Here is a 26,803-nt window from a genome sequence, read left to right as displayed (position 1 = left end):
TGACCGCACCAGCCAGAGCTGTGCCGATCTGAAGCCAGGAGCCAGGAGCTCTTCCGGGTCTCCCACACAGGTGCAGGGTCCCAAGGTTTTGGGCCATCCTCTACTGCTTTCTCAGGCCACAAGCAGGGAGCTGGATGGGAAACATGGCTGCTAAGATTAGAACTGCTGTCAAGATGGGATCTTAGGGCATGCAAGGTGAGGACTTTAGCCGCTAGGCTACTGCACTGGGCCCCATACTGCCAATTTTTGAAAAGAATTGATCATGAACCTGGGGCAAAAGTTAATAATGAGACAATTCAAAAAAGCAGATACTTTATATTTTCTCATCCTAGTTTGATGTATCAGAAATAAATAGAAAGTTAAAAATAAATAAAAGGGGCAGGTGCTTAAGGGCTGGGCTATGGACACACAGCACAAGAAAATGAAGCAGAAAGAGTTCTTCCAAGGAGAAACCAGGGAGGTGTGAGAAATTCCACCCACTTCAGGAGTGGAGTGTGCTACTGTTACTCTGGGGACCAACAGGCAGGGGTGCTGTGTCTACCACATGGCATGTCCAAGAATGCTTACAGTGCCGTGGTTCCAAATTCTTCCAAACCGGAAGCAATGCAAACAAGAAAGGAGTATTTATCAGGACTAGAGTCGCTCTCTGAATGTATGTAAAGCAGTACTGCACTGAACTGACCAGGGCAGTGCTCACAGCAGGATTGTCAGCTGATGCTCCACAGGCTGTCATCTTCTATAAGAACTGTGAGGAGCTGACCTCAGGCCGACGCTCAGCACGGCGGGCCGTTGCTTGGGACAGCTGTGTCTCTCTTCGGAGCCCTTGGCTTCCGGTGCCATTCCTTGCTATGGAGCACTCTGGGAAGCTGCAGGTGCTGGCTCAGCCACTGGAGTTCCGGACCCCAGGTTTGAGCCTGGCTGAATGGAGGCATTTGAAGAACGATCCGGCAGGTGGGGAGAGCTCTTTCTTTCTCCTTCTCTCATTATCTGTGTCCCTCTGCCTTTCAAATAAACTAAATTAAGTTGTAGAAGTCACCAAGCTTACCTGAGGCAAGTCTCCTGGGCCCACAGCTCCTGCGGGGAGATTCCTAACCCTTCAGAACGTCCTGCCTGGTAAAAGTGTCTTTGGGCCTTGAACCATACCAGCTCAGCTAACAATGTGACTTACAATGGAGCTTCGAGGGGCACAACATCAGGCTTGACCTCTAAAGGGGCTGGAGGCTGAGGACCACCAGGCACACCATCGCAAGCCTCCTAGACACAAGGGCTCAGCGACCAGTCACAGTGTGGATCGTCACACGTTGCCACCTGCCTGAAGAAGCTGCTGCCCCTGACCACAGAAGGAGGGCCATGATCGCTCCACCCACTGTCCTGAGGACTCCTGCCCCCTCCTCTGACGGGAATTGAATTTTTCCGACGCTCATCACAAGCGCACAGCTTTCGGCGGGAACACGAGCTCTCTAAATGCAGGGCCCTCGTTGGGCACTCCCTGTGTGTCAGTTCTGGCCGGGGCACACAGCGTGGCTTGCTGTGCGCCTGGATATACTTTGGTGCAGGACGTGGTTTGTGCCTTTGAACGTGGAGGAGGGCATGAACTGTACACTCAGTTCCAGCACACCTTACTACATGCGCATTACAAAGCAATCTTTTTACAGATGTATTCGTTTTTATTTGAAAGACAGGGTTAGAAAGAGAAGAGAGAGACAGAGAAAGGGAGAGAGAGAACGAGATCCTCCATCCACTGGTTCCCTCCCCAAACGGTCACAATGGCCAGCGCAGGGCCAGCCCAAAGCTGAGAACCAGGAGCCTCCTCCAGGTCTCCCACATGGGTGCAGGGGCCCAAGGCCTCAGGCTGTCCTCCACTGCTTTCCCAGGCTAGTAGCAGGGAGCTGGATCAGAAGTAGAGCAGCTGGGACTAGAATCAGTGCCAACATGCGATGTTGGCACCACAATTGCAGGATTAGCCTACGACAGCATGGCATCAATCCCATGAAACACTCCTGAAATTACCAAAGCAACGGCAGGAACAACGCTGAGAGACGGCTGGGGTGCTTGGAGCCACATGCTGAAGGCTGCACTGTGTTCCCAGGGACACAGACGCTCTGGCCCAGCACGGGGGGCTGTGGCCTTGCTTGGTGACAGGGCTTCGGGAGCGCAGTCAAGCTAGATGAAGTCATGCTGCTGGCATCAGAGGACGCGCACATGTGGGAAGGGCGACAGTGCAGTCAGAGTGGAGCAGCCTGAGAAGTGCCTGGGGAGGCCCGGGGCTGGCGGGAGCAGGGCACTGCCCTCCCCGGGAGCTGGAGAGGGCCTCCAGACCTGTGAGAGCAGGTGTCTGCATTGTTCTCAGCCGCCTGGCTGGCGGCACGTGCTTGTGATGGAGCTGGAAAACAATGCAGACTTGCGTGCTTACGACAGAGCAGCAGGCAGGCCCAGGCTGCAGGAACGCTGACCTCAGAGGGCTTGGCAGCGTCTCTGCCTTGGTGTTGAAAAGCTGCTTCATCCTGTCTAGTTATCAGAAAGCAGGGGCCCACCTGCTGGTGCAGCAAGCGCATGAAGCTGCTGCATGACGTAAGCATCTAGTCCCAGCTGCCCACTTAACGCAACTTTCTGCTGATGCGCCTGGGAAAGTGGCAGCCCAGTGCTTGGGCCGCTCACACGAGACACCGCATGGGATTCCAAGCTTCTGCCGGGCTCAGCCCTGGGTCTTCGGGGAGTGAACCAACAGATGGAATCTCTCTTTTGTTGTATCTCTCTCCCTCTCTCGCTGCAACTCCACCTTTCAAATAGATAAATAAATCTTCAAAAAACTTTTTTTTTTAGGCAGGGCCCAGCGCAATGGCCTAGTGGATAAGTCCTTTCCTTGCGTGTGTTGGAAACGATATGGATGCTGGTTCATCTCCCAGCTGCTCCATTTCCCATGCAGCTCCCTGCTTGTGGCCTGGGAAAGCAGTAGAGGATGGCCCAATGCCTTGGGACCCTGCATCCAAGATGTATTTATTTGTATTGGAAAGGCACATATACAGGGAGAAGGAGATAGAGAAAGAAAGATCTTCTGTCTGCTGGTTTACTCCCAGTGGCTGCAATAGCCAAAGCTAAGCCCATTGAAGCCAGGAGCTAGGAACTTTGTTCAGGTCTCCCACCTGGGTACAAGGTCCAAGGCCTTGTACCGTCCTTGACTGATTTCCCTGGCCACAAGCAGGGAGCTGGATGGGACATAGAGTAACCGGGACACAACCCAGCATCCATGTGGGATCCCAATGAATGCAAACGAGGATTTTAGCCACTACGTTATTGCACCGGTCCCTGTTTGTTTTGAAGACATAGTTATTTGTGTTGGAAAGGCAGATTTTATGGGGAGAAGGAGAGAGAAAGATTTTCCATCCTCTGGTTCACTTCCCAAGTGGCTGCAATGGTTGGAGCTGAGTTGTTCCAAAGCCAGGACAGGAGCTTCTTCCCACGTGAGTGCAGGGACCCAAGGCTTTGAGCCATCCTCCATGCTTTCCCAGGCCACAAGCAGGGAGCCGGATGGGAAGTGACGCAGCCCATATGGGATGCCTGTACTTGGAGGTGAAAGGTTAGCCAATTGAGCTGTTTCGCAGGACCCTGTTTCGTTGTTTCTAAAGGCAGATTGTGTCCCACAGAACAGCACCTGAGTCATGGAAGGAATGCTTGCCAGTGGGCGGGTGAGGGCATGGGAGCGGCCGTCCTTCTGTCCCTTCCTTCCCATCCCGCCCTGTACGTTAAGAAAGCGCCAGAAGAACTTGTGTGCATGGGTGGTGGTGCGTGGCCCGGAGGCGGCCACCTGAGTCCGGCTGCTACCCGGCAGCCCAGCACTGGGTGTGACAGCAAGGGCCGGAGGAGTAGAGAGCAAGCAGAACTAGCCTGGCATGGGAAGCCAGGTGGTGGGGCTGCAGCTTCCAGGCAGGTTCCGGCGCCGCGTGGGGCGCAGAGGGGCCCCGCAGAGCCAGCCCAGGCGCTCACCGCCCCGCGCCCTGCTCTGCTTCCAGGCTCCGTTCTCCGGATCGCTGTGCCAGAGCCACGTGTCCTCACTGGCTGATTTCTGCAACGCCCTGGCACGTCGCGGCCAGCCCTGTTCCCACCCGGGCCCTACAGCTCTCCAAACCCTCTGTGTCTGATTTACCCCACCTGAGGCCTGCCGGGGCTCTGACCACGCATGCCTGGCCGCTGGCGGTGCTGGGGCCACTTGTAAGCAAGGTCACCACTGCGTTCCCTCCAGTGCTCTGCTGACCTTGGAAGAGGCTGGAGAGTACCCAAGTGGCTACAGGGTGGGGACTCAGCCTGGGTCACCATGGAAAGGGTACAGAAAGAGAGGGAGAAACAGCTTTTCCAGTGGCCCAACACTGCAACGGCTGGACTGGGCTGGTCCAAAGCTGTGAGCCACGAGCTGCTCTCGGTTCTCTCAACGGGTGCAGAGGCCCAAGGCCTTAAGCCTCCACAGCTGCTTTCCCAGGCCACAGAGAACTGGATCAGTTAGCCTGATATGCCACCACGCCCGCCTGGAGGATTTGCTCCATCGTGGCAGCCAAGGACACAAGAGCTGTGTCTTTGTCTCATTCCATGCCCACAGTTGATGGGGTCTCCCGTCCCCAGGGCAGGGCCAGGAGCAGGTCTGCGCTAGGTTTGGAATGGCACTCACGGTCTGAGTCACACACATTCCTTCTGTGAGCGCAGTGCCCAGGGCCCATGCAAAGAGGAAGTCTGCAGAGCTCCTCTGCCTGCAGCTCCTGGGGGGGCGGGGCAATGTGCAAGGTGGTCAGGGGCCTTATAACGTTCTCAGTGCCTCTACCTGCATGACCAAACAGGTACCTCACTGGTCCTCACTGTATCTATGTGTGTATATACACACACACACACAGGTCACTCAAATGCACTTTTCTAAGTAGGAAAGTGGGTGTTGATTTATAGCTTTTTTTTTTTTTTTTTTTTAAGATTTATTTTAACTGGGGCTGGTGCGACAACCTAGTGGCTTAAGTCCTTGCCTTGCACCTGCCAGGATCCCATATGGGCACCAGTTCTAATCCCAGGAGCCCTACTTCCCATCCAGCTCCCTGCTTGTGGCCTGGGAAAGGAGTTGAGAACGGCCCAAAGCCTTGGGACCCTGCACTCGCATGAGAGACCCGGAAGAAGCTCTTGGCTCCTTGCTTCAGACTGACTCAGCTCTGCCAATTGCAGCCACTTGGGGAGTGAATCATCAGATGGAAGATCTTCCTCTCTGTTTCTCCTGCTCTCTGTATATCTGCCTTTCCAATAAAAATAAATCAATCTTAAAAAAAAAAAGAAAATTTTATTTTTATTGGAATGGCTGGAGCTCAGCTGATCCGAAGCCAGGAGCCAGGAGCCAGGAGCCAGGAGCCAGGAACTTCCTCCTGGTCTCCTATGCGGGTGCAGGGTCCCAAGGCTTTGAGCAATCCTCCCTGCTTTCCCAGGCCACAAGCAGGGAGCTGGATGGGAAGTGGAGCAGCTGGGACACAAACTGGAATCCACGTGGGATCCTGGCACTTGCAACGTGAGGATTTGGCTGCTGAACCATCACACTGGGTCGCACTTACTGCTATTGTAACATGGTTTACAGTCCCAGGGTTGACGCTGGCCACCCCATTTCTGTGCGGTCACACTAGCTTCAGATACGGACTGTGCGCTGCCTGGAACACTGCTAAGAAAATGCCTCGCAGCAGAAGGCATCAGGTCCTCACAGTGAAGCCTCCCTGCCAGGCCAGCCAGCACTGCCGGTTCAAGTCCCAGCTGCTCCAGTTGACTCAGCTCCCTGCTCATGTGCCTGGGAAGGCAGTGCAGGAGGGCAGAAGTGCTTGGGCTCCTGCATCCACACGGAAGCTCGGGTGGAGCTCCTGGATCCTGCTGTGGCGATCTGGGATCACAGGTAAGGAATCAAAGACCTCTCTGCTGGTTCTGCTTCTCTCACTCTAGCTTTCCCTTTCAAGTAAATAAATCTCAAAAGAAAAAAAAAAGACCAGGCTTTTCTTTCATTTTGAAAAAGGTGTAATATTTGGATACAACATATACACAACTTCTCACATAATTGAAATTATTTTCACTTTACTTCTAATACCTAATACAACATAAACAGTTGCTTTATGGAATTGTTTAGGAAAATTTCAAAAGGGCCTTGGATGTTCAGCACAGCCATGGTTGTTTTCCTAAGTAGCTTCAATCCACAGTTGGCTGGTCTCCAGGGTGTGGCACCCACGTCCAAAGGGCTGACGGTGGTTTTCACAGAAGTTTTGTCCATGATAGCCAGACATTGGAAGCAGCACATACCACAGGATACAGCAGGGCACTTGGACATTACTGATGTGCAACCCTGGAGGCCTGCATGAGGGCAGCGGTGCCGCGGTCTGGACAGTCCTTACACAGGATTACAGAAAAGGCCAGTCCACACCTTCACAGAAGCAGATCTGTGGCTGCCCCCAGCTGGGAATGGAGAAAGACAACGTGTTAGCCAGCTCTTGTGTTGCCATCAGAAGACCAAGGCAAAGCTAAGTTTATTTTTTCAGCAATGACTCTTTTTTTTAAAATTTAATGTTTATTTATTTTTATTTGGAAGGCAGAACCACAGAGAGAGACAGAAATCGTCCATCCACTGGCTTACCCACTCCCCACAAATGGCAGCAATGACTAGAGCTGGGCCGGTTAGAGGCCAGGAGCCAGTGGCCCAAGCATGTAGGCTGCTTTCCCAGGCGCATCACAGGCAGCTGGATCAGAAGTGGAGCAGCCAGGACTCGAATGAGCATCCATGTTGGAGGCCAGTACTGCAGAGAGAGGCTTAGTCAGCTATGCCACAGTGCTGCCCAGGGGTAACTTCATACAGAGAGGATTATTCTGGCCTCCAGTTCTGCGGTTCACAGTGTAAGGCCTGGCAGGCCCTGTGGTGTGGCCCCTGAGACAGTGCTGTTGCTGGCAGAGGCTCAGGTAGTGCAGAGCCTGGGCTGCCCAGAGACAGGGAAGGTGTGCCTGTGTCCATGTCCCTCAGCTGGAAAAGCACCCGAAGGGCCCAGCACCATGACTCAATGACTAAACACCTCACATGCGCCAGGATCTCATATGGACACCAGTTCTTGTCCCGGCTGCTCCACATCCCATTCAGTTCCCAGCTTGTGGCCTGGGAAAGCAGCAGAGGACAGCCCAAAGCCTTAGGACCTGCACTCGCATGGAAGACCCAGAAAAGCTCCTGGCTCCTGGCTTCAGATTGGCACTGCTCTGGTTGTTGCGACTTGGACAGTGCCCCTGGCTCACTTCCCAAGTGGCCGCAATGGCCAGAGCTCAGCTGATCCAAAGTCAGGAGCCAGGAGCCTCTTCTGGATCTCCCACATGCGTGCAGTGTCCCAAGGCCTCGGGCCATCCTCAACTGTTTCCCCAGAGCACAAGCAGGGAGCTGGATGGGATGTGGAAAAGCCGGGACACAACTGGCACCCTGTGGGATCCTGGCACACGAGGACTTTAGCCACTAGAGCAAACAACAACAAAAGCATCAGGATTTCCTCATGGGTCCCACCCTCTTAACCATACTGGCCCTAGACCCCTCCCAGAGGCACACCTCTAAATGCCATAGCCCTACGGCCTTTCCCCCTCTCACAACCTTAATAAAAAACTTCAGGGAGAAAAGTCCTGCATGAGAAGCCGAAATTTTCCGTTCCAACACCTCATACGGGCCTGGGTTTGAGTCCCAGCTGCTCCCCCCATTCTGATTCAGCTTCCTGTTAACGAGCCTGTGAAAGCAGCAGAAGATAATCTCCATGTTGGGGCCCCACACCCAGAGGAAGCTCCTGGCTCCTGGCTCCTGGCCTCGCCTGGCCTAACCCCCGCTGCTGCAGCCACCTGGGGGAGAACCACTGCATGGAGGATCTCTCTCTGTCTCTCTCTTTCAAAGCAAATGAATCCATATGGAAACGATGCAAACCCCACAGAGGCCTGGGACCTTAGCTGCTGCAGTTAGCAGGCCACAGCCACTCTGAGCTCTACTGGCTTCACCCACGCATCCTGCTGTCCCCGCTCGCAGCTCCACACACGTTCTTCCCCAGCTTCCGGGGCTTGCCCGTCATAATGCATGTGACCTCTACCCTTGGGTGTCTGGCTTCCCCACTGGACCGGAAGCTTGCAACAGCAAGCACAGGAGCCCTGTGCTTACACAGTGTTGATCATCTCTTCTTGCCTGCTATTGCACACAAGGCTGGGGGCAGGCCACGGTGTGGTGGGTTTCCACTGAGGGCTTCTCATGTGGGCAGAGCTGCTGCCACAGGCCTCCCTGGGTGCACACAGGAGTCAGGTTGAGGCAGGGGTGGGTAAGGGAGCCTAAAGAACCAATCCATGGGCCTTCCCAGCCCCAAGCTGCAGCACCATTGTTGGTTGCGGGCAGGCACTAACGGCTTTGGGCATCAGCAAGCAGCCCTTGCTTGCCTCTCACCATGGCCTCACACCTGTCAGCATTGCTGGTCTCAGGGACCAGAGCCCACGCACACATGTGGCATAGGCAGGCCACCCCACTGTGTTCCCTGTGCAAAAGTGAACATCTGCGGTGTACGTGGGAGACGGGACTGCCCACCGCCAGAGCCAACCTGTGGTGTACGTGGGAGACGGGACTGCCCACCCCCAGAGCCAACCTGCGGTGTACGTGGGAGACGGGACTGCCCACCCCCTGAGCCAACCTGCGGTGTACGTGGGAGACGGGACTGTCCACCCCCTGAGCCAACCTGCGTGTACGTGGGAGACGGGACTGTCCACCCCCTGAGCCAACCTGCGGTGTACGTGGGAGACGGGACTGCCCACCCCCTGAGCCAACCTGCGGTGTACGTGGGAGACGGGACTGTCCACCCCCTGAGCCAACCTGCGTGTACGTGGGAGACGGGACTGCCCACCCCCAGAGCCAACCTGTGGTGTACGTGGGAGACGGGACTGCCCACCCCCAGAGCCAACCTGCGTGTACGTGGGAGACGGGACTGTCCACCACCTGAGCCAACCTGGGACACTTCTCCAAAGGGTGGGAGACAAGGACAGCCTGGGCTGCTGCTATTTAAGACACACAAGTTTCTTTCCTACCTTTTCTCTTGGCTCTTTCTAGAAGTTGCTATGGATAGGAAAATACCTTAGTGAGACCTTCTAATTTTTAAGATACTGGTGTGTCATTTAAAATTATTTTATTTTTAAGATTTATTTATTTTTTTATTGGAAAGGCAGATTTACAGAGAATAGGAGATAAAAAGATCTTCCATCTGCTGGTTTACTCCCCCAGTGGCTGCAATGGCCAGAGTTGAGCTGATTTGAAACCAGGAGCCAGGAGCTTCCTCCAAGTCTTCCACGCGGGTGCAGGGTCCCAAGGCTTTGAACTGTCCTCTACTGCTTTCCCAGGCCACAAGCAGGGAGCTGGATGGGAAGTGGAGCAGCCAGTACACAAACTGGCACCCACATGGGATCCCGGGGCATGCAAGGCGAGGACTTTCACCACTACACTACTGCGCCGGGCCCCCAAGATTACTTTCTAGTAACAGGCCTGATGCGATGGACTCCATGTTGAGCTGGGCTTCATCTCAGGTGAGGGACCATCCCCTGCCCAAGTCAAGGAAACTGCATCCTGCTTGGCAAGAATGCTTGACACCCTGGCCAGATGCAGGCATGACTAGCAAAAAATGAGTTGCACCTGACAGAGCAACAAAGCCTTGCAGAGTTAGTGATTAGTAATTTTTCATTCCCAAGATCCACATTAGCTCAGTCCCTGGACCCCTGCTGGTTTGCAGTCTGGCCTTTAGAAAACCCACTGTTGTGCAGTTCAGGGTTGAGAGGTTTTTGGGTAAGAGTCCCTCTCACTGCTGGCAGAAAAGGACTTTCAGACCCTATCAGTGATTGGTGCTCCTCTGTCATGGCTTGCTTGGGTACAATTGGAAAACCCGATTATTGCTTCAGGCCAAGGTCTACAGCAAGTTGCTGTGTAGCCATGGAGGACGGGGGGCCTAGGGTTAACACACACAGGTCCGTGTAGTCATGGACGGGGGGCCTAGGGTTAACACACACAGGTCCGTGTAGTCATGGACGGGGCGGCCTAGGGTTAACACACACAGGTCCGTGTAGTCATGGAGGATGGGGGGGCTTAGGGTTAACACACACAGGTTCGTGTAGTCATGGACGGGGCGGCCTAGGGTTAACACACACAGGCTGGCTCCTTGCTCCTGAAGGCAGAGTCAAGGGCTGATGCTGAGAACAGCTGGAGGTGCCAATTACCCCTGATGAGGGCATTGTTTCAACTTCATTTCCGCTCCTTTTAATATCTAATTGCTTAATTTGAAATAGCACACTCATATAAACCGAAAAGTAAAACCACAAAGGGCTAGACACAAACCGAGATGTCCTGTTGCAGTGTCTGCCCCGTGGCCAAGTTCAACGGTCCTTTTCTTACGCCGTTTTACTTCATCTGCCTCCCAGCGGGGACCATGTCCGCTGACCTTGCCCTTGTCACACTCACTTCAGCCGACTGCCCTGGCTTTCTCTTGCTCAGCTATCCCGCCACGTGTCCTGCTGCTTCCTGCTCTTAGCTCCTCTTCCAAGCCTTACAGCGCTCCCGGCCACTTGCTCCTGTGCCTCCTGGCCACACCCTGATGTGATGTGTCTGTCTCAGAACTCTCTGAACTTCAGGCCCGGAGAAGGCTGCTCCGTTTGAGCCGCGCTTTGGAGCTCTCATCGCCTGAAACCCAGGCTGGTCATCAGTGTTCCTTTTCTTTACTTACTTGAAATGCAGACAGAGAGGTTTGTCTTCCATCTTCCGACTTCCCCCCCAGACCCTGAAACGGCCAGGGCTGGGGACAGCCAAAGCTGGACAGGTGAAATTCAGTCGCGGCCCCTGCATGGGTGGCAGGAGCCCAGATCCTTCCAAAGGCTCTATCTGCAACCGCCGTCATTGGATTACATTGCCACCTCCGGCACCTTTAGCAGAAGAAGTTGGGGACTTAACTTTACTCCTCAGTTCTGGGAAAAATATTCAAACCACAGCATTTACCCGATATCTTTTGGAGATGTCTGAGTTTTTGTGCCATGTGCATGGGTTATCTGCTTAGGCAGTAAAATGAAGGAAAAAAGAGCGCCCAGTGCATTAGCCTAGTGGCTAAAGCCCTTGCCTTGCATGCGCCAGGATCCCGTATGAGAGCCCATTTGTGTCCTGGTTTTTCCACTTCCCACCCAGCTCCTTGCTCGTGGCCTGGGAAAGCAGTAGAGGACAGCTCAAAGCCTTGGGACCCTGCACCTGCTTGGGAGACCTGGAGGAAGCTCCTGGCTCCTGGCTTCACCTCCGCTCACTGTGGGAGTGAACCAGCAGATAGCAGATCCCCTCTCAGTCTCGTTTTCTCTGTAAATCTGCCTTCCAAATAAAAGAAAAAAGCAATTTTAAAATTGATCTTAAAAATCCACAAAAACAAGGGCTCCATCTGCAATGATTGAGAAAGACCCCAACCAGGAAAGCATCACAACAGCTGTCATCCAGCTGCCAGTCAAATTAGAAATAGGAGAGAAGCAGCAGGCTCCTTCAGGAAGGTAAACTGGTGGCTGACGCCCATCTGAAGAGCCCCCCCTCTGAGACCATACTGTCCTCAGGTCCCTCGCGAGGCCGTGCTGCCCCGCAGCAGCACCAGGCACCCCCTTTGCGAAACCCCAGGTCACACAGTGATCTGGAAGACGCGGGGACAACTGCGTGGCTCGGGGCACATCTGCTGCGGGAACTGTGTTAGCAGGTCTCAAGTGTCCAGCTTGCTTTGCCCGGGCATGGCTGGTTGACGGTGTTTATTTATAGCAGGGGAGATTCTAAAATTGGCCGTGATCAGCACTGAAAAGGCAGGTCCACAATAATACTGCAAATTCGTTTCCTTCTTTGTTAGCACAAATGGAAGCGCAGCAAAGACGCCTGGCAAGCAACTTCATTATGAAGCAGACGGGTACTAGGAAGGTTGTAGTAGGTATGTGAAACCTTCTCTAACTGGCTCAAAGGGGCACGCATCATATCCTAAGGCTAACCCGAGCTTTTGGACCAGTTGTATGCTTCTGTTTGGGAGGACAAAGGCTAGAAGTAGATTGCCTAGATAGAAAGCAAAGCCTAATTCAGAAATGCTGTGATTTGTTAATTGAAGATGCCCGGATTCTAAGTGCAGCGTTCATGCTCTGCTCACCGTTAGGCTTCATGAAGAAGAAACACACCCAGGGCGTGAGGGACCCTGTGTGCAGGGCTGAGCCGGGGCTCTGGCTGCTCTGCTTCCCACCCAGGAAAGCAGCAGAGGACGGCCCGAGTGTGCGAGACCCGGATGCAACTCTTGGCTCCAGTTCTGGCCTGGCTCGGTCTGGGGACTGAACCAGCTAACGAAGAGCTCTCCCTCCCTCCGCCATTCTGCCTTTCAGATAGCAATAAATACAACCTCAAATATGAAGTAAAACCAAAGTTAGCAGAGTGAGTGAAAATAGGAAGCTCCCTGGATCCTTTTGGTTAAAGACTGTGCGTGGAGTAATTCTGATAGTAGAGCAAAGGTGTTTTCTATGACAGTTTTTTTTTAAACATTTATTTTCATTGGAAAGGCAGATTTACAGAGAGAACAACCTACCACCTGCTGGTTCACTCCCCAAATGGCCTCAATGGCCGGAACTGAGCTGATCTGAGGCCAGAAGCCAGGAGATTCCTCTGGGTCTCCCAAGAAGGTGCAGGGTCCCAAGGCTTTGGGCCGTCCTCCACTGCTTCCCCAGGCCACAAGCAGGGAGCCGGATGGGAAGTGGAGCAGTTGGGACACAAACTGGTGACCATACAGGCTGCTGGCACTTGAAGGCAAGGGATCAGCCAACGGAGCCAATGGGCTGGCCCCCTGACGCTTTCCTTTTTTTTTTTTTTTTTGACTTTTTTTTTTGTTTATAAAAGATTTTTTTATTGCAAAGTCAGATATACAGAGAGGAGGAGAGACAGAGACTGCTTTCCCAGGCCACAAGCAGGGAGCTGGATGGGAACTGGAGCTACCGGGATTAGAACCAGCGCCCATATGGGATCCCGGTGCGTCCAAGGCGAGGACTTTAGCCGCTAGGCCATCGCGCCGGCCTGACAGTTTCTTTTCAAAAAGAGCTATCATCCTAGCAAACACTTGGGAACATTAAATCATGAAATTACTTGCTCATAAGTTTACAACCAACCCAAGCTACATTTACTCATGCCTATCTACAATATGATACAGTAAAACTGTTTCCGGTTTCTGATCCTGCATACATTTTCAGTTATCTGGTAGCATAATGTGCTTACTAAGCAACCTTGTGGGAGTCATTTGGTGGCAGCAGTTTTTGCCCCTGTGCCCTCTAGAACTCGGTATGCTGTATACTACTAGTGTGTGCAAAATTATGGTTCTAAGGGATATCAAATTCAAAAATTATTTTGATTTTATTGGAGAGAAAGATTTCCCTTGTTCCAGGCCTGGCCCAGGCCAGGACCAGGCCAAAGCCTGGATCCCAGAAGTCCAGCCAGTCTCCTTCCTGGATGCTGGGACCAAGCCGGCGTCTGCAGCCTCCTGGGTGCACACTAGTGGAGGACGCAGGTGCAAGTGTGCCTGGGAACTGGGGCCCACGTCACGCACCCCAAGAGGCCAGGATCCCGGGGTCCCGAGTGGGCAGCTGCAAGTGTGCCTGGGAACTGGGGCCCACGTCACGCACCCCAAGGGGCCAGGATCCCGGGGTCCTGTATGGGCAGCTGCAAGTGTGCCCAGGAGCTGGGACCCACATCACGCATTCCAAGGGGCCAGGATCCTGGTGTCCCGTATGGGCAGCTGCAAGTGTGCCCGGGAACTGGGGCCCACGTCACGCACTCCAAGGGGCCAGGATCCTGGTGTCTCGTATTTGGGCAGCTGCAAGCGTGGAACTGGTGCTCATGTCACGCACCCCAAGGGGCCAGGATCCCGGTGTCCCGTATGGGCAGCAGGGATGCAAGCATGCGAGCTCATCACTTGCTGCTTCTCAAGTTGTGTGTTAGCAGGAAGTTGGGACAGAAGCAGGGAAGCCGGCACCTGGTGTGTGTCCCAGTGGCGGGTTAACTGCTGTGCCACATGCCCCTCTCCCAAGCTATGACTCCTGAAAAACATGGTCACGTTTGCATCTAAATCCCTTGCATCATTTCGGAGCTGCCAGTTTATAGCCTTGCGTGGTTGAGATCGCCCCCTAGCGTTGGTCCGCTGTCACTTGGTCTGCCGGCCTGCCCTGGTGCCCTTTCTGCCTCCATTCCCAGGTCTTCCCATAAGGCTTCTTCCTTCCTATTGGCGAGCATAACCCGATGTCGCCTTCTGTTCACAGCCATCTCTAGGAGCATGTCAGTCTAACCAGCTCCCTGTACATACAAACCTCTGGACGATTTCCTGAGCTCTCCTGTCTTCCATTTCCTCATCTTTTGTTACGTGCTGGGGCTCATGCTATGGCAGAACAGGTAAAGCTGTCATGCCGGCATCCCACACGGCTACCAGTTCATGTCCCGGCTACTCCACTTCTGAGCCAGCTCCCTAATGGCCGGGGGAAAGCAGTGGAAGATGGCCCTACATTCCTAAGGGAGACCCGGATGAGGCTCTTGGCTTCAGCTTACCAGCCTCAGTAACTGGCCATCTGGGAGTGAACCACTAGATGGAAAATCTGTCTCTCCCTCTTTCGCTGTAACGATGTCTTTCAAATACCTGACATGCAAACATCTAATTGATGCTACATCATTGTCACATACCCAGTACCATGCCGAGATACTAACTGGGAACAGACATGCTGAAACAGTATTGGGGGCTGGTGTTATGGCGCATCATGCTAGCCATGGCTTGTAATGCTGGTACCCAGAAGGCTGCCCTGCTCATCACGTGCCTGGCGGAAGCAGCAGCTGATGCAGTGTTCGGGATCCTCGTATCCAGAAGGCGGTCCTGCCTTCAGCCCGGCCTGGCTGAGAAGTGAACCAGCAGTTTCTCTCTACCTCGGTCACTATTTTTACTTGTTTGCAAGGTAGGCTTACTTCAATTATGTAAATTCATTGGTGATCAGCAGGCCTTCAGGAAAAGGTAGGCTCCAAAGCCACTTGGTGCTGAAGACGAAGGGAGGTTCTCATTCAGAAAGCTTAATGTTGGTTCTGGACTCAAGAAGTCTTTTTTAACGATTTTTTTTTGGGGGGGAAGACAGATATACAGAGATCTTGCACCCACTAGTCCACTCCCCAAGTGGCTGCATCGGCCAGAGCTGAGCCGATCCAAAGCCAGGAGCCAGGAACTTTCTCCCGGTCTCCCATGTGGGTGCAGGGTCCCAAGGCTTTGGGCTGTCCTTGACTGCTTTCCCAGGCCATAGCAGGGAGCTGGAAGGGAAGCGGGACATGAGCCTGTGCCCATGTGGGATCCTGGTGCGTGCAAGGTGAACTTTAGCTGCTAGGCTACCGTGCTGGGCCCAACACTGGGCTCTGTGTACACTCTGCCACAGCACTGGTTACCTTAGTTGCCCAGCACTAGTGCAAGCCTTTCACACAGTTCTTTCACTGAAGGGACTTCTACACTTCACCTTTCTCCTAGGAAACCTGAAAACTCCCACCACTGTCCTCTCTGCCAGATCCTGACCTGGTCCAGGTAACCCAGTACCTCACGAGCACGGCTTGCGCGTGCCCCTGCCCGAGGCTCCCCATGACGCTTTGTTTGTCATGCCTGCAGCTGGCACGCTTACGGCATAACCACGGGCATGAGATGTGCTGGGGAGAACTACCGCCCCGGCAGACGTACGTCTGTGTGGAGCACCTTGATACTTTCGTGGAGCGATCGTGGTTAAGGACATCTAACAGGGGAGAGCTGGTGCAGGGCAAGTGGCCACTTGCAAGGCTGACTCGTGTACCGAGTGCTGGGTGGAGGACCAGCTACCCCGCTATTTATAAAAGATCTTATTTTTTATCTGATGGGCAGATTTAGAGAGGAGGCTGAGGAAGACCTTCCACCTGTTGGTTCATTCCCCAAGTGGCTGTGTCGGCCAGAGCTGAGCTGCCCTGGAGGCAGGAGCCACTTCCGGGTTTCCCACATGGGTGCAGGGACCCAAACAGCTGAGCCGCCCTCTGCTGCTTTCCCAACTCAAGTGGGAAGCCGGTCCAAAGTGCAGTGCCCACACGGGATGCCAGTGCTGCACGGCGGAGTCTGCTGAGCCCGTTGTGCTTCTGACCCAGCTCCTGGGGGGCCATCCCAGCAGGCGACGGCTCCAGGGCCTGGGCCCCGGCCACTCAGACAGGAAATCTGCATCAAGGGCCCAGCCAGTGGTGGCAGCCTGCCCAGCCTCTTCCAGGCCCCTGGAGATGAACCAGCGGATGGATGTTCACACTGCCTTTCAAGTGTGTGAACATTAAAAACTGAAGGCCAGATGACTCAATAGAGGCACTCAAGCAGAGTGAACTCCACGTCAGAACTATTCAAAAGAGCTATTCATTGGAAAGGCAGATTTACAGAGAGGAGACAGAAAAATCGTTCATCCACCGGTTTACTCCCAAGGAGCTCTAACAGCCAGGTCTGAGCTGATGCAAAGCTAGAAGTTTCTTCTGGGTTTACCACGCAGGTACAGGGTCCCAAGACTGGGCCGTGCTTTCCCAGGAAACAAGCAGGGAGCTGGACCAAAGCACAGCAGCTGGGACATGCAAAGTGAGGATTCACCCACTAGGCTATCGCGCTGAGTCCGTCTACACTATTTTGAGTCACTTTTACAGTCCTGAACTGACTGGACAGCCACGTGTCCTGCTGCAGGGCCTGGGCAAGCCCTAGCTCTGCATGCCGTGTGACTGCTGTGAATGCAAAGCCTAGGAGGCAGCAAGTGGCGTCTCCAGCGGTCAGGGCCTGCTGCTCACCGAGTTCCCTGCCCCTAGCTCTGGCTACTAAGGCATTTGGGGGGAACTTGTGGACAGAGAACCTATGCCTTTCAAGGCAAACCAACCATGTGGATGACCAGGAATAGGCTGGTGACATGAGGGTGGTGCTTCTATCGACAGGGACTGGTGACACCTTTATGCAGGCAGTCACTCAGGAGAGCCAGGGGAGCGAACGAGCCGCCTGCCCGCCTGCCCTGTGTCAGCCAGGACGGACTAGAGGCGATACGACACGGCCTCCCCTGCAGTGTCTTGGCCATGGCTGGTGTCGCCGTGCCAGTCACACTCAGAGCCACAGAAGCAGCAGCTGTATGGTACACAACACACTCAGAGCCACAGAAGCAGCAGCTGTATTGGACACAACACACTCAGTCACGGACTGCGTTTTCTTCGCCTCTTCTTCCCTGAATGTGCGGGGGTTCGAGTCTCTTGCATTTCTTTTACATCCAGTACAGGCTGTCTGAAAACTATTTCATTGTCCTTATCATCTTCCATGGCAGCTGCCTCAGATTTTCGTCTCTCCAAAAACGTTGGTGTACAAACTGGTGTGGGCCCCTGAAATCAACAGGCAGGAAATCTGTCACACCCAAGTGTGGAAGACCCCTGCGATATTGTGTCCCTCTATTTTCGGCCCGCTCTGGCCTTTGGAGACAGAGCTGCTGGGGCACACTGTGAGGTCACACGGGAAATCCCAGCCACAGGACAGTGGCCGGAGCTGCTCCTGCTCCCAGCCCTGCTCCCGGGCCCCGCACCCCGCACGCTCACCTGGCTGTCCGGTGGCTTCTCCGCGGCAGTGGCAGCGCAAGGCTCTCCTTGTTTCTTTTTAGCCATGGTGGTTTTCTTCTTTTTCTTCTTAGGCAAAGCCTTCAAATAAACGTTTAGACATTTAGCAATCTGCATGTTCACAGCCACAGCAGTCTTGCACATGTTTTCCAATTCTTTCGCCATTATCTGGCGCAACAGCACACAAATCAACAATTACCTGGCTCTCTGACGACTTCTGCAGATCAGCGCTTGCCGCATTTTCCCCTTTCTGTAAAATCTTCAATGAACACATGAGTTACCAACAGGCAGTCTTACTGCTTTCCTTTATACACATTATGAACATAAGCTATGCTGTATTATTAGTGAACTTCCCTCAAATGACAGATCATTCCCATTTAAATTCAGTGACCACAGTGGTAGAACCCTAAGACAGGTCCGACTAAAAAACCGGCAGCAGCTGCGGAGGTCGAAGGCAGGCCCAGCCCAGCTGCGGCTTTAGGCGGAGCGAGGCCTGGAGCCTGCCTGCTCAGTGTACTGTGGCGGCCAGGAAGCCGGCCGCTTCTCCAGTGGGTAAGCAATACTGCTCAGGGCAGACAGAGCTCCATGGCCCAGGAGCCAACGGGAAGGAGCCGACAGCGCGCCCTCGTGTCTGCTACTGGAAGGGGTGGGCAGCACGCCCTCGTGTCCACTACTTTAAAAACTTACTCTAGGGGGCCCGGCGCGATGGCCTAGCGGCTAAAGTCCTCGCCTTGAACTCCCCGGGATCCCATATGGGCGCCGGTTCTAGTCCCGGCAGCTCCACTTCCCATCCAGCTCCCTGCTTGTGGCCTGGGAAAGCAGTCGAGGATGGCCCAAAGCCTTGGGACACTGCACCCACGTAGGAGACCTGGAAGAGGTTCCAGGTTCCCGGCTTTGGATCGGCGCAGCACCGGCCGTTGCGGCTCACTTGGGGAGTGAATCTTCGGATGGAGGATCTTCCTCTCTGTCTCTCCTCCTCTCTGTATATCTGACTTTGTAATTAAAAAAAAAAAACAAAAACCAAAAAACAAAAAACCTTACCCTGACTTAAAAGGCAGTGATAGAGGAGGAAGCAGCGAGAGATTTTCCGTCCACTGGTTCATTCCCGACCATCTCTGGCAGCCAGGACTGGGCCAGGCTGAAGCTAGGAGCCAGATCTCCATGTGGGTGGCAGCAGCCCAAGCACCTGCTTTTCCAGGCACAACAGCAGGAAGCTGCGTCAGAGGAGCCCCCTACTTGGCTTTGTGGAAATAAGGTGAGCCATGCAAAAGGGAAACAATCTCAAGACGTGGTCACGGAAGAAGACCCTCACCTCCACTGGCCACATCCTCACTACCTGCAGTCGGGTCGAAGCATGTCTCCTCCTGTGACAGGGAGACGGGATTCAGCAAAACCCCCTGTTCTTTGTTCCTCTGAAGCACAAAATCTCCAGCTAAATGAGGATCCAGCATGATAGCCTAGTGGCTAAATCATTGCCTCGCACGCGCCAGGATCCTATATGGACAATATTTGCAGTTGAGGATGGCCCAAAGCCTTGGGACCCTGCACCTGCACTGGAGACCTGGAAGAAGTTCCTGGGTTCAGATTGGTTCAGCTCAAGCTTTTGCAGCCACTTGGGGAGTAAACCAGTGGACAGAAGATCTTTCTGTCTCTCCTTCTCTCTGCATATCTGCCTTTCCAACAAATCTGGGTTGCTGTATTTTAACCTCTGCTCATGTAATTCAGAAAACTGATGCTAACTGGCTGTTTCTGATACAGTCAGCCCCTGCTAACGTGCCAGACGGCCAAGTCCTCCACACCCAGATGGGAGACCCAGGAGAAGCTTCAAACTAGACTGGCTCAGCTCTGGCCACTGTGGCCATCTGGGGAGCAAACCAGCAGAGGGTGAATCTGTCTCCTTTGCTCTCTGTAACTCTATCTTTCAAAAAATTATATATAAAATACAGCCAGCTTTCTGCTGTAAGTCTGGGAGGCAGCAGATGATGGCCAGAATGTCTGGGTTCCCCCCACCCAGGCCGGAGACAGGGCTGGCCTGGCTACTGTGGGCATGTGGGGGACAGGGCTGGCCTGCCTAGCTACTGTGAGCATCTGGGGGACAGGGTTGGCCTGCCTGGCTACTGTGGCCATCTGGGGGATAATCAGGTCTATCTGTCAACACGGCTTTCCAACAAATGAACATATCTGAACAAGAACATCAAAAGACCAGAACAGGAAGCCAGGTAGATAATTCACAGTTCATTGTATATCACTAAAATAGCTTTTAGAAAAATGTGTAACAAAAATGTCCACAAATTGGCACCTGGCGGCGTGGCCTAGTGGCTAAAATCCTAGCCTTGAATGCGCCAGGATCCTCTATGGGCGCCGGTTCTAATCCCAGCAGCTCCACTTCCCATTCAGCTCCCTGCCTGTGGCCTGGGAAAGCAGTCAAGGACGGCCTAGTGCTTTGAGATCCTGCACCCATGTGGGAGACCTGAAAGAGGTTCCTGGCTCCGGATCGGCACAGCACCGACCATTGCAGTCACTTGGGGAGTGAATCATCGGACGGAGGATCTTCCTCTCTGTCTCTCCTCCTCTCTGTATATCTGACTTTGTAATAAAACAAATAAATTTTGGGCCCGGCGGCGTAGCCTAACGGCTAAAGTCCTCGCCTTGAACGCCCCGGGATCCCATATGGGCGCTGGTTCTAATCCCGGAAGCTCCACTTCCCATCCAGCTCCCTGATTGTGGCCTGGGAAAGCAGTCGAGGATGGCCCAATGCATTGGGACACTGCACCCGCGTGGGAGACCCGGAAGAGGTTCCTGGTCCCTGGCTTCGGACTGGCGCGTACCGGCCGTTGCGGCTCACTTGGGGAGTGAATCATCGGACGGAAGATCTTCCTCTCTGTCTCTCCTCCTCTGTGTATATCTGACATTCCAATAAAAAAAAATTTCAAAAAAATGAAGAGAAACTTTACAGGCATGCATGTGATCCACGTTACAGCTACGGAGGTAAGCTCACCCACAGGACAATTCACACAAAATACAGGAATAGTTACCAAGGAAGGGAAGTCATAATGAATTCCTCTCTTGGCTATTTTCTTCCTAAGGAGCCTTTCTTTCTTCTTGAACCGCTCCTCCATGCGCAGCTTCTGGAGGAGTGTCCGATTCTGGTTGTACCGCTTCACTGCTGGAAATGACGGCTGACGAAATGGAACATTCCAGTTTGTAAAGAGCTCCGGATGCACTTTTTCAGGTGGCATAAACTGACCTGTTTTTAAAAAGGTAACAATCAGAGAGCAATAGGGAAAGGATTACAGGTAATTCAGGGTTCTTCAGCATGAGTCCCCACATGATAATCAACACGATGGGAATGATCAATGAGCGATCAAAGACTGAATTCCTTGCTAAGTCATTGGTGCTCAGAGCTCATCCTGCTGCTTGCCACCAGCCAGCCACAGCCTTGTCTCCTTGCAAGCCACGCACCCAGTCCATCTTCCAGGGACGCCAGGCCCACGACCACAAGAGGGCTCTGGGGCAGTCTCAGTGGGGAGGGAGGAGACGCTACTCAGGCAGCCCCATCTGCTGCTGTCGCAGAGCCTTGGACCTGGGACAGCCACTTCCCACAGAGCCACAAGGAGGCCAGAGCCAGCACCCCTCACAGGGAGTGACATGAGACAGAAATGGCCACAAGCTCCCCTCGCTTCCTCCACTCTGTATGGTTTCTCCTGTATGCACAGACTGGCATGACTCAGGCACACCTGCAGCTGGAACCCGTCCCCAAGCTCAGCCACCAGCACCTGCAGGCACGAGCCCAGAGCACTCACACACCAGCACCCGCACCCTGATCCCAGAGCACTCACACACCAGCACCCGCACCCTGAGCCCAGAGCACTCACACACCACCAGCACCTGCATCCTGAGCCCAGAGCACTTACACACCAACAGCCTTTCCCCAAACAGGTAGTTGTTCATCGTCTCGGCCACGATCTTGGCGACGTCCTCGGACTCAAATTCCACGAAGGCATAGCCTTTGCTGTTTCCAGTCTGCAACGGGAAGCCCACCAGAAAAATAATTAAATTAATCATGGCAAGCTCCTCAATGTTGTTCATCCAAATAATGCAATCAAGCCCCTTGTCAGATGTTCTGGCAAGCTCTATCATACATTTGGGGTCCATCCAAGACAGTCTGCACCCACGGCTGGCTTCTCAGTCATTATTGCTGTCTGGGTCATTCAGTGTATTACACACTTGATCTTTAAGCAACACCTACGTATGGAAGAAATCTGGCATGGCTCAGTCTTTTGTTTCAAAAAAGGCTTACTTAATTGCGGAGTGACAGAAAGGGAGGGTTATGAACAGGAAGGGATTCTCATCCACCAGTCACTCTCCAGATGCCCTCGACACCCAGGGCTGGGTGAGACAGAGCCCAGGAACCAGGAACTGCTCCTGGTCTCCTGCATCGGTGGCTGGGGGCCAGCACCGGGCCAGCGTCACCGACTCCGCCAAGCAACAGCAGGACTGGGACTCAAAGGAACACTCGGGCATGGAGTGCCTCACACCATCTCTGACTGACAGGCATGCCAAACGCACGCTGGACCTCTGTGCCCCAAGGCTCGCCCCTCATCCTTAGTTCCACTCTATGCACTTACAGCCAGTGTCCAGCATGATGCTGCACAAGCAATGCAGGGGACTGCTATTTCACACATGACAGGTTACGAGGCCAGTGCAAAGCACTGCCCAGAGGGTGAAGACACTGTCCAGAACGCCTCTATCCCAGCCTGCGTGCCTGGGTTCCACACGGCGTGCTGCTTCTGGTCACAGCCTCCTGCGGTCACACACCCTGCAAGCACTGGCTCACTGCCTGGGTCCCGGAGCTGCTGGCTTCAGTCATATGGGGAGTGAAGCAGCAGACGGAAGATAGCCCTCAGGTAAAACAGCAGCCCAGAATGGCTCCTTTTCACATGTGCCACACTCACAGCCAGCATCTAGGGAAAACCCTAAACTGGATTTAAAAAAAAAAAATCCATCTTGGGGGCCTGGCGCGGTAGCCTAGCAGCTAAGGTTCTCACCTTGTACGTGCCAAGATCCTATATGGGCACCAGTCTTAATCCTAGCAGCCCCACTTCCCATCCAGCTCCCTGCTCAAGGTATGGGAAAGCAGCTGAGGATGGCGCAATGCCTTGGGACTATATTGCCTGTATTACGTGTGTGGCAGACCCAGAAGAAGGTCCTGGCTTCGGATCAGCTTAGTTCCGGCCATTACGGTCACTTGTGGAGTGAATCAGTGGATGGAAGATCTTCCTCTCTGTATATCTGATTTTCCAGTAAAAATAAACAAACCTTTAAAAAAAAAAAATCCATCTCGGTAGCCTAGTGGCTAAAGTCCTTGCCTTGCATGCTCTGGGATCCCTTATGGCCACTGGTTCATGTCCTGGCTGCTCCACTCCCCATCCGGCTCCCTGCCTGTGGCCTGGGAAGGCAGTCGAGGACGGCCCAAAGCCTCGGGACCCTGTACCCGCATGGGACACCCGAAAGATCCTGGCTTTGGATTGGTTCAGCTCTGGTTGTGTGGGCACTTGGGGAATGAACCAGCGATGGAAGATCTTTCTCTCTGTAAATCTGCCTTTCCAACAAAAAATTATCAAATAAAACTTAAAATCCATCTCAACAACAAGTGTTTGGCGTCTGGGGTCCAAGTGCTCAGATCGGGATCCAGAATCTGATGGTTAGTTGGATAAGCCACCTTCAGGGCTCCGCTTCTCACACCTTAAAGCCAGAATGACAAAACAGCCACTCTCACAGGCTTGCCCTGGAGACATGATGCCACCAACACTTGACACAAGGTGTGTCCTGCTTACCAGCGCAGCCTCAGCACTCCGCACTCCTGCACTCCACACACACACGCATGCATACGTATACGCTCTGGTGTGATTCTGCACACAGTGCTGACGCCCAGGGCAGCCAGGAGGCCGGGGTCCAGCCCAGCCAGGCCGCTGCTGAAGAGCCCGGGTACCTCCACAACTCAGCCGCTCAGTGCCCGGCAACAAGCAATGCTGTGAGAACGGAAATGGCTGCACAACCCCCTCAGAGTCACTCCTTGGGAAGGGGACAGACACTGAACGGACCACTGCTGCCGAATGACACCCGTCAGAGAGACCCCAACAATGCAGCCCGTCTCTCCCCATAGCCCCGGAGCACCGTGAACAGCAAGCACACAGTCTGAGGGCAGGAAAGGACAAGGGGACTGTTGTACATGGGCTGTCGCTGGGTCCCCAGGGAGGCAGGACAGACAGGGACAGATAACTCCCACGAGACAGCAGCACGATGCGGACGGACGAGAACGCTCCAGCCTTAGATCACGGTGGAAGACTCTTAAATGGGTCAGTAAAAAAAGGTGGGATTGCGGTTAAGAAAGAAAAACAAGGTTCAACCACCATCTTTACAGCTTTTTCTTTCCTGGCAGGAGGATGTGGGAAACTGTCTCCAGACGTAACTAAGGATGAAACGTCTGTTGCCAGAAGTGTGGGACAAGGAAGCAAGTGGTCCTGCCTGCAGCACACGTGGGTGCCCGCCAGGTGGCCGCCCCGAGCACACATAGGTGCCCGCCGTGTGGCAGCCCACACTCACTGACTCCAGCACACAGGTGCCCGCCGTGTGGTCTCCCACACTCACTGACTCCAGCACACACAGGTGCCCGCCGGGTGGCCTCCCACAGAGCACACACAGGTGCCCGCCTGGTGGCACCCCACACTCAATGTGTCTAACAGAGCCTCTGCAGGGACGTGGGGGGTGGGGTGGGCGGTCAGGTGACCGCACTGCACAAACACCAACTTACCCTTTTGCTTCTGCACAGTCGGAACTTCGTAACAGTGCCAAACTGGGAGAAATACTCCTGAATCTGGGACTCGTAGAGCGTGGGGGGCAGGTGGCCCACATAGATGACTCCCGGAGTAAGCCGTTCTTGCTTTTTTTTCTGAGGACACCAAAACCCGGTAAACGCTTTTCAACAGGAAAAAAATCGCAGGGCGACAACACCAGCAAAGCCCATGGCCCCAGCTAGGACCTGAACCCACAACGAATGTCCCACCAAGGACCTGGTCTTCACGGCGTGGCCACCAAGGAAGGAGCACCGTGTGCAGGAGGCAGAGCCCCACTGGTCTGCACCCCTCCCTCCAGTGAGTGCATACTCCACATTCCCCACAGTGGTTCTTAGGCTACTCCGCAGGAAGGTCCAAAGCTCTGGGCACACACACAACTCCCCAACCAGGGGATGACCTGGGGTTCTCATCCTCACCAGCTAACCAGGGCGACAGCGCCCGGCGGGCTCCTCCAAGAACCACCCTGGTCCCCCGCTCCATTCCCGGGGGGGCTCTCCTGGAGGAGGACACCCCGAGCCCACACCGGCCCCGGCTCCCCTGCACTCGGCGGGGACACCCCGAGCCCACAGCGGCCCCGGCACCCCCGTTCCCGGCGGGGACACCCCGAGCCCACAGCGACCCCGGCACCCTCGTTCCCGGCGGGGACACCCCGAGCCCACAGCGACCCCGGCACCCTCGTTCCCGGCGGGGACACCCCGAGCCCACACCAGCCCCGTTCCCGGCGGGGACACCCCAGCCCACAGCGGCCCTGGAACCCCCGTTCCCGGCGGGGACACCCCGAGCCCACAGCGACCCCGGCACCCCCGTTCCCGGCGGGGACACCCCGAGCCCACAGCGGCCCCGGCACCCCCGTTCCCGGCGGGGACACCCCGAGCCCACAGCGACCCCGGCGGGGACACCCCGAGCCCACAGCGACCCCGGCGGGGACACCCCGAGCCCACAGCGACCCCGGCGGGGACACCCCGAGCCCACACCAGCCCCGTTCCCGGCGGGGACACCCCGAGCCCACACCAGCCCCGTTCCCGGCGGGGACACCCCGAGCCCACAGCGGCCCTGGAACCCCCGGTCCCGGCGGGGACACCCTGGAGGAGGAAGCGGCAGCGGCGGCTCACCTGCGTAGCGCGTTTGCGCACCTGCGCCACCTCTTTCTGAAACTTGGCGTCCTCCTGCGGGTTCAGAGAGAGAACCGGGGGCGCAGGCCCGGAGAAGACGGCCATGGCCACAGCAGACGCACGCGGCGCTCCCGGAAACGCCTGTAGCGGAAGAGGAGTGGCGACGGGGGCAAAGGTCGCGGCTCGGGGCTGCTCGGCTTCCGCCGCCTGTCAGTTCCGCCCTCTCCCTGGCCTGGGGCAGGCTGCTGGTGTGGGCCTCCGGCATGGCTACCCGGACCTTGCGCCCTCTTCTCCAGGGCCTGACCCATTTCGGTCCTCCGGTTACCGTTGGAGCGTGGGGTGGCATGGGGGGTTGGGGGCGTTGCAATCTTGAGGAGTGAGCTTGCCTATGGGAGGGACCGATGTCTGCCGAGTACAGGGGCATGGGCAGGTGGTGTTGTAACCCAGAGGATTAAGCCCCAGCCTGCACCCACCATTGCAGCTCGAGTCCCTGTAACGCACCTGGGACGTCGTAGTGCTGGCCCAAGCGCTTGCTTCCCTGCCCCTCTGTGGCAATGGGGGGCCCCTGCTTTTGGGCCGTGGACCAAGGGCTTGTGGCCCTGTGGCATAGTGGATTAGCTCGGTATCTGCGGCACTGGCGTCCCATATGGCCGCCAGTCTGAGTCCTGGCTGCTCTACTTGCGATCCAGCTCCCTGCTAAAGTGGACAGTCAGCCGAAGAAGGTGCAAGTGTTCGGGTCCCTGCACCCGCGTGGGAGGCCGGCATAAGCTCCGGGCTCCTGGCTTTGCACTGGCTCAGCTCTGGCTGTGGCACCGTTTGAGTTCTGTCTCTCTGTAGCTCTGCTTTATTGTGTTTTAAGATTTATTTATTTTTATTGGACAGTCGGATATATACGGAGAGGAGGAGAGACAGAAATATCTTACGTCTGAATGATTCACTCCCCACGTGACCACAACGGCTGATACTGCGCCGATCCAAAGCCAGGAGCCCAGATCCTCTTCTGGGTCTCCCACACGGGTGCAGGGTCCCAAGGCTTTGGGCCGTCCTCCAATGCTTTCCCAGGGTACAGCAGGGAGAAGGGAAGCGGGACTGCCAGGACTAGAACTGGCGCTGCATGCCTGTTGTCTGCCAGGTGTTGGGAAGGCCCGTGATGGAGTGCGGTCAGACTC

General features: G+C 54.9%; 1 protein-coding gene across 2 annotated transcripts; it reads right to left on the bottom strand.

Moving 5' to 3' along the window:
• Nucleotides 1-17,230: 17,230 nt before the first annotated feature.
• NIFK (nucleolar protein interacting with the FHA domain of MKI67) lies at nucleotides 17,231-25,850 on the bottom strand. Of its 2 annotated transcripts, XM_012930712.2 has the most exons (7): nucleotides 25,635-25,850; nucleotides 24,480-24,617; nucleotides 21,580-21,688; nucleotides 20,701-20,912; nucleotides 17,865-17,924; nucleotides 17,648-17,746; nucleotides 17,231-17,437 (listed from the first exon to the last, which is right to left on the bottom strand). In XM_012930712.2, exons 1-7 carry the CDS (start codon nucleotides 25,737-25,739, stop codon nucleotides 17,255-17,257), a joined length of 906 nt encoding a protein of 301 aa, XP_012786166.2. In that variant the 5' UTR covers nucleotides 25,740-25,850; the 3' UTR covers nucleotides 17,231-17,254. The 2 variants fall into 2 exon arrangements, with proteins under 2 accessions (XP_012786166.2, XP_058520317.1); XM_058664334.1 differs by lacking the exon at nucleotides 17,865-17,924 and having other exon boundaries at nucleotides 17,233-17,437.
• Nucleotides 25,851-26,803: the final 953 nt, after the last annotated feature.

The sequence above is a fragment of the Ochotona princeps genome, chromosome 5, assembly GCF_030435755.1.
Source record: "Ochotona princeps isolate mOchPri1 chromosome 5, mOchPri1.hap1, whole genome shotgun sequence".
Classification (NCBI taxonomy): Eukaryota; Metazoa; Chordata; class Mammalia; order Lagomorpha; family Ochotonidae; genus Ochotona; species Ochotona princeps.
The sequence above is the reverse complement of the archived record's forward strand: the minus strand, read 5'-3'. Positions and strand labels throughout refer to the sequence as shown.

What these genes read in the sequence shown, in the direction of transcription:
- NIFK (XM_012930712.2), bottom strand. Translation starts at nt 25,739, where the DNA reads ATGGCCGTCTTCTCCGGGCCTGCGCCCCCGGTTCTCTCTCTGAACCCG. An exon ending in TGCGCAAACGCGCTACGCAG is followed by an intron (nt 24,618 to 25,634) that starts GTGAGCCGCCGC and finishes TGGTGTCCTCAG; the next exon opens with AAAAAAAAGCAAGAACGGCT. An exon ending in GACTGTGCAGAAGCAAAAGG is followed by an intron (nt 21,689 to 24,479) that starts GTAAGTTGGTGT and finishes TTCCCGTTGCAG; the next exon opens with ACTGGAAACAGCAAAGGCTA.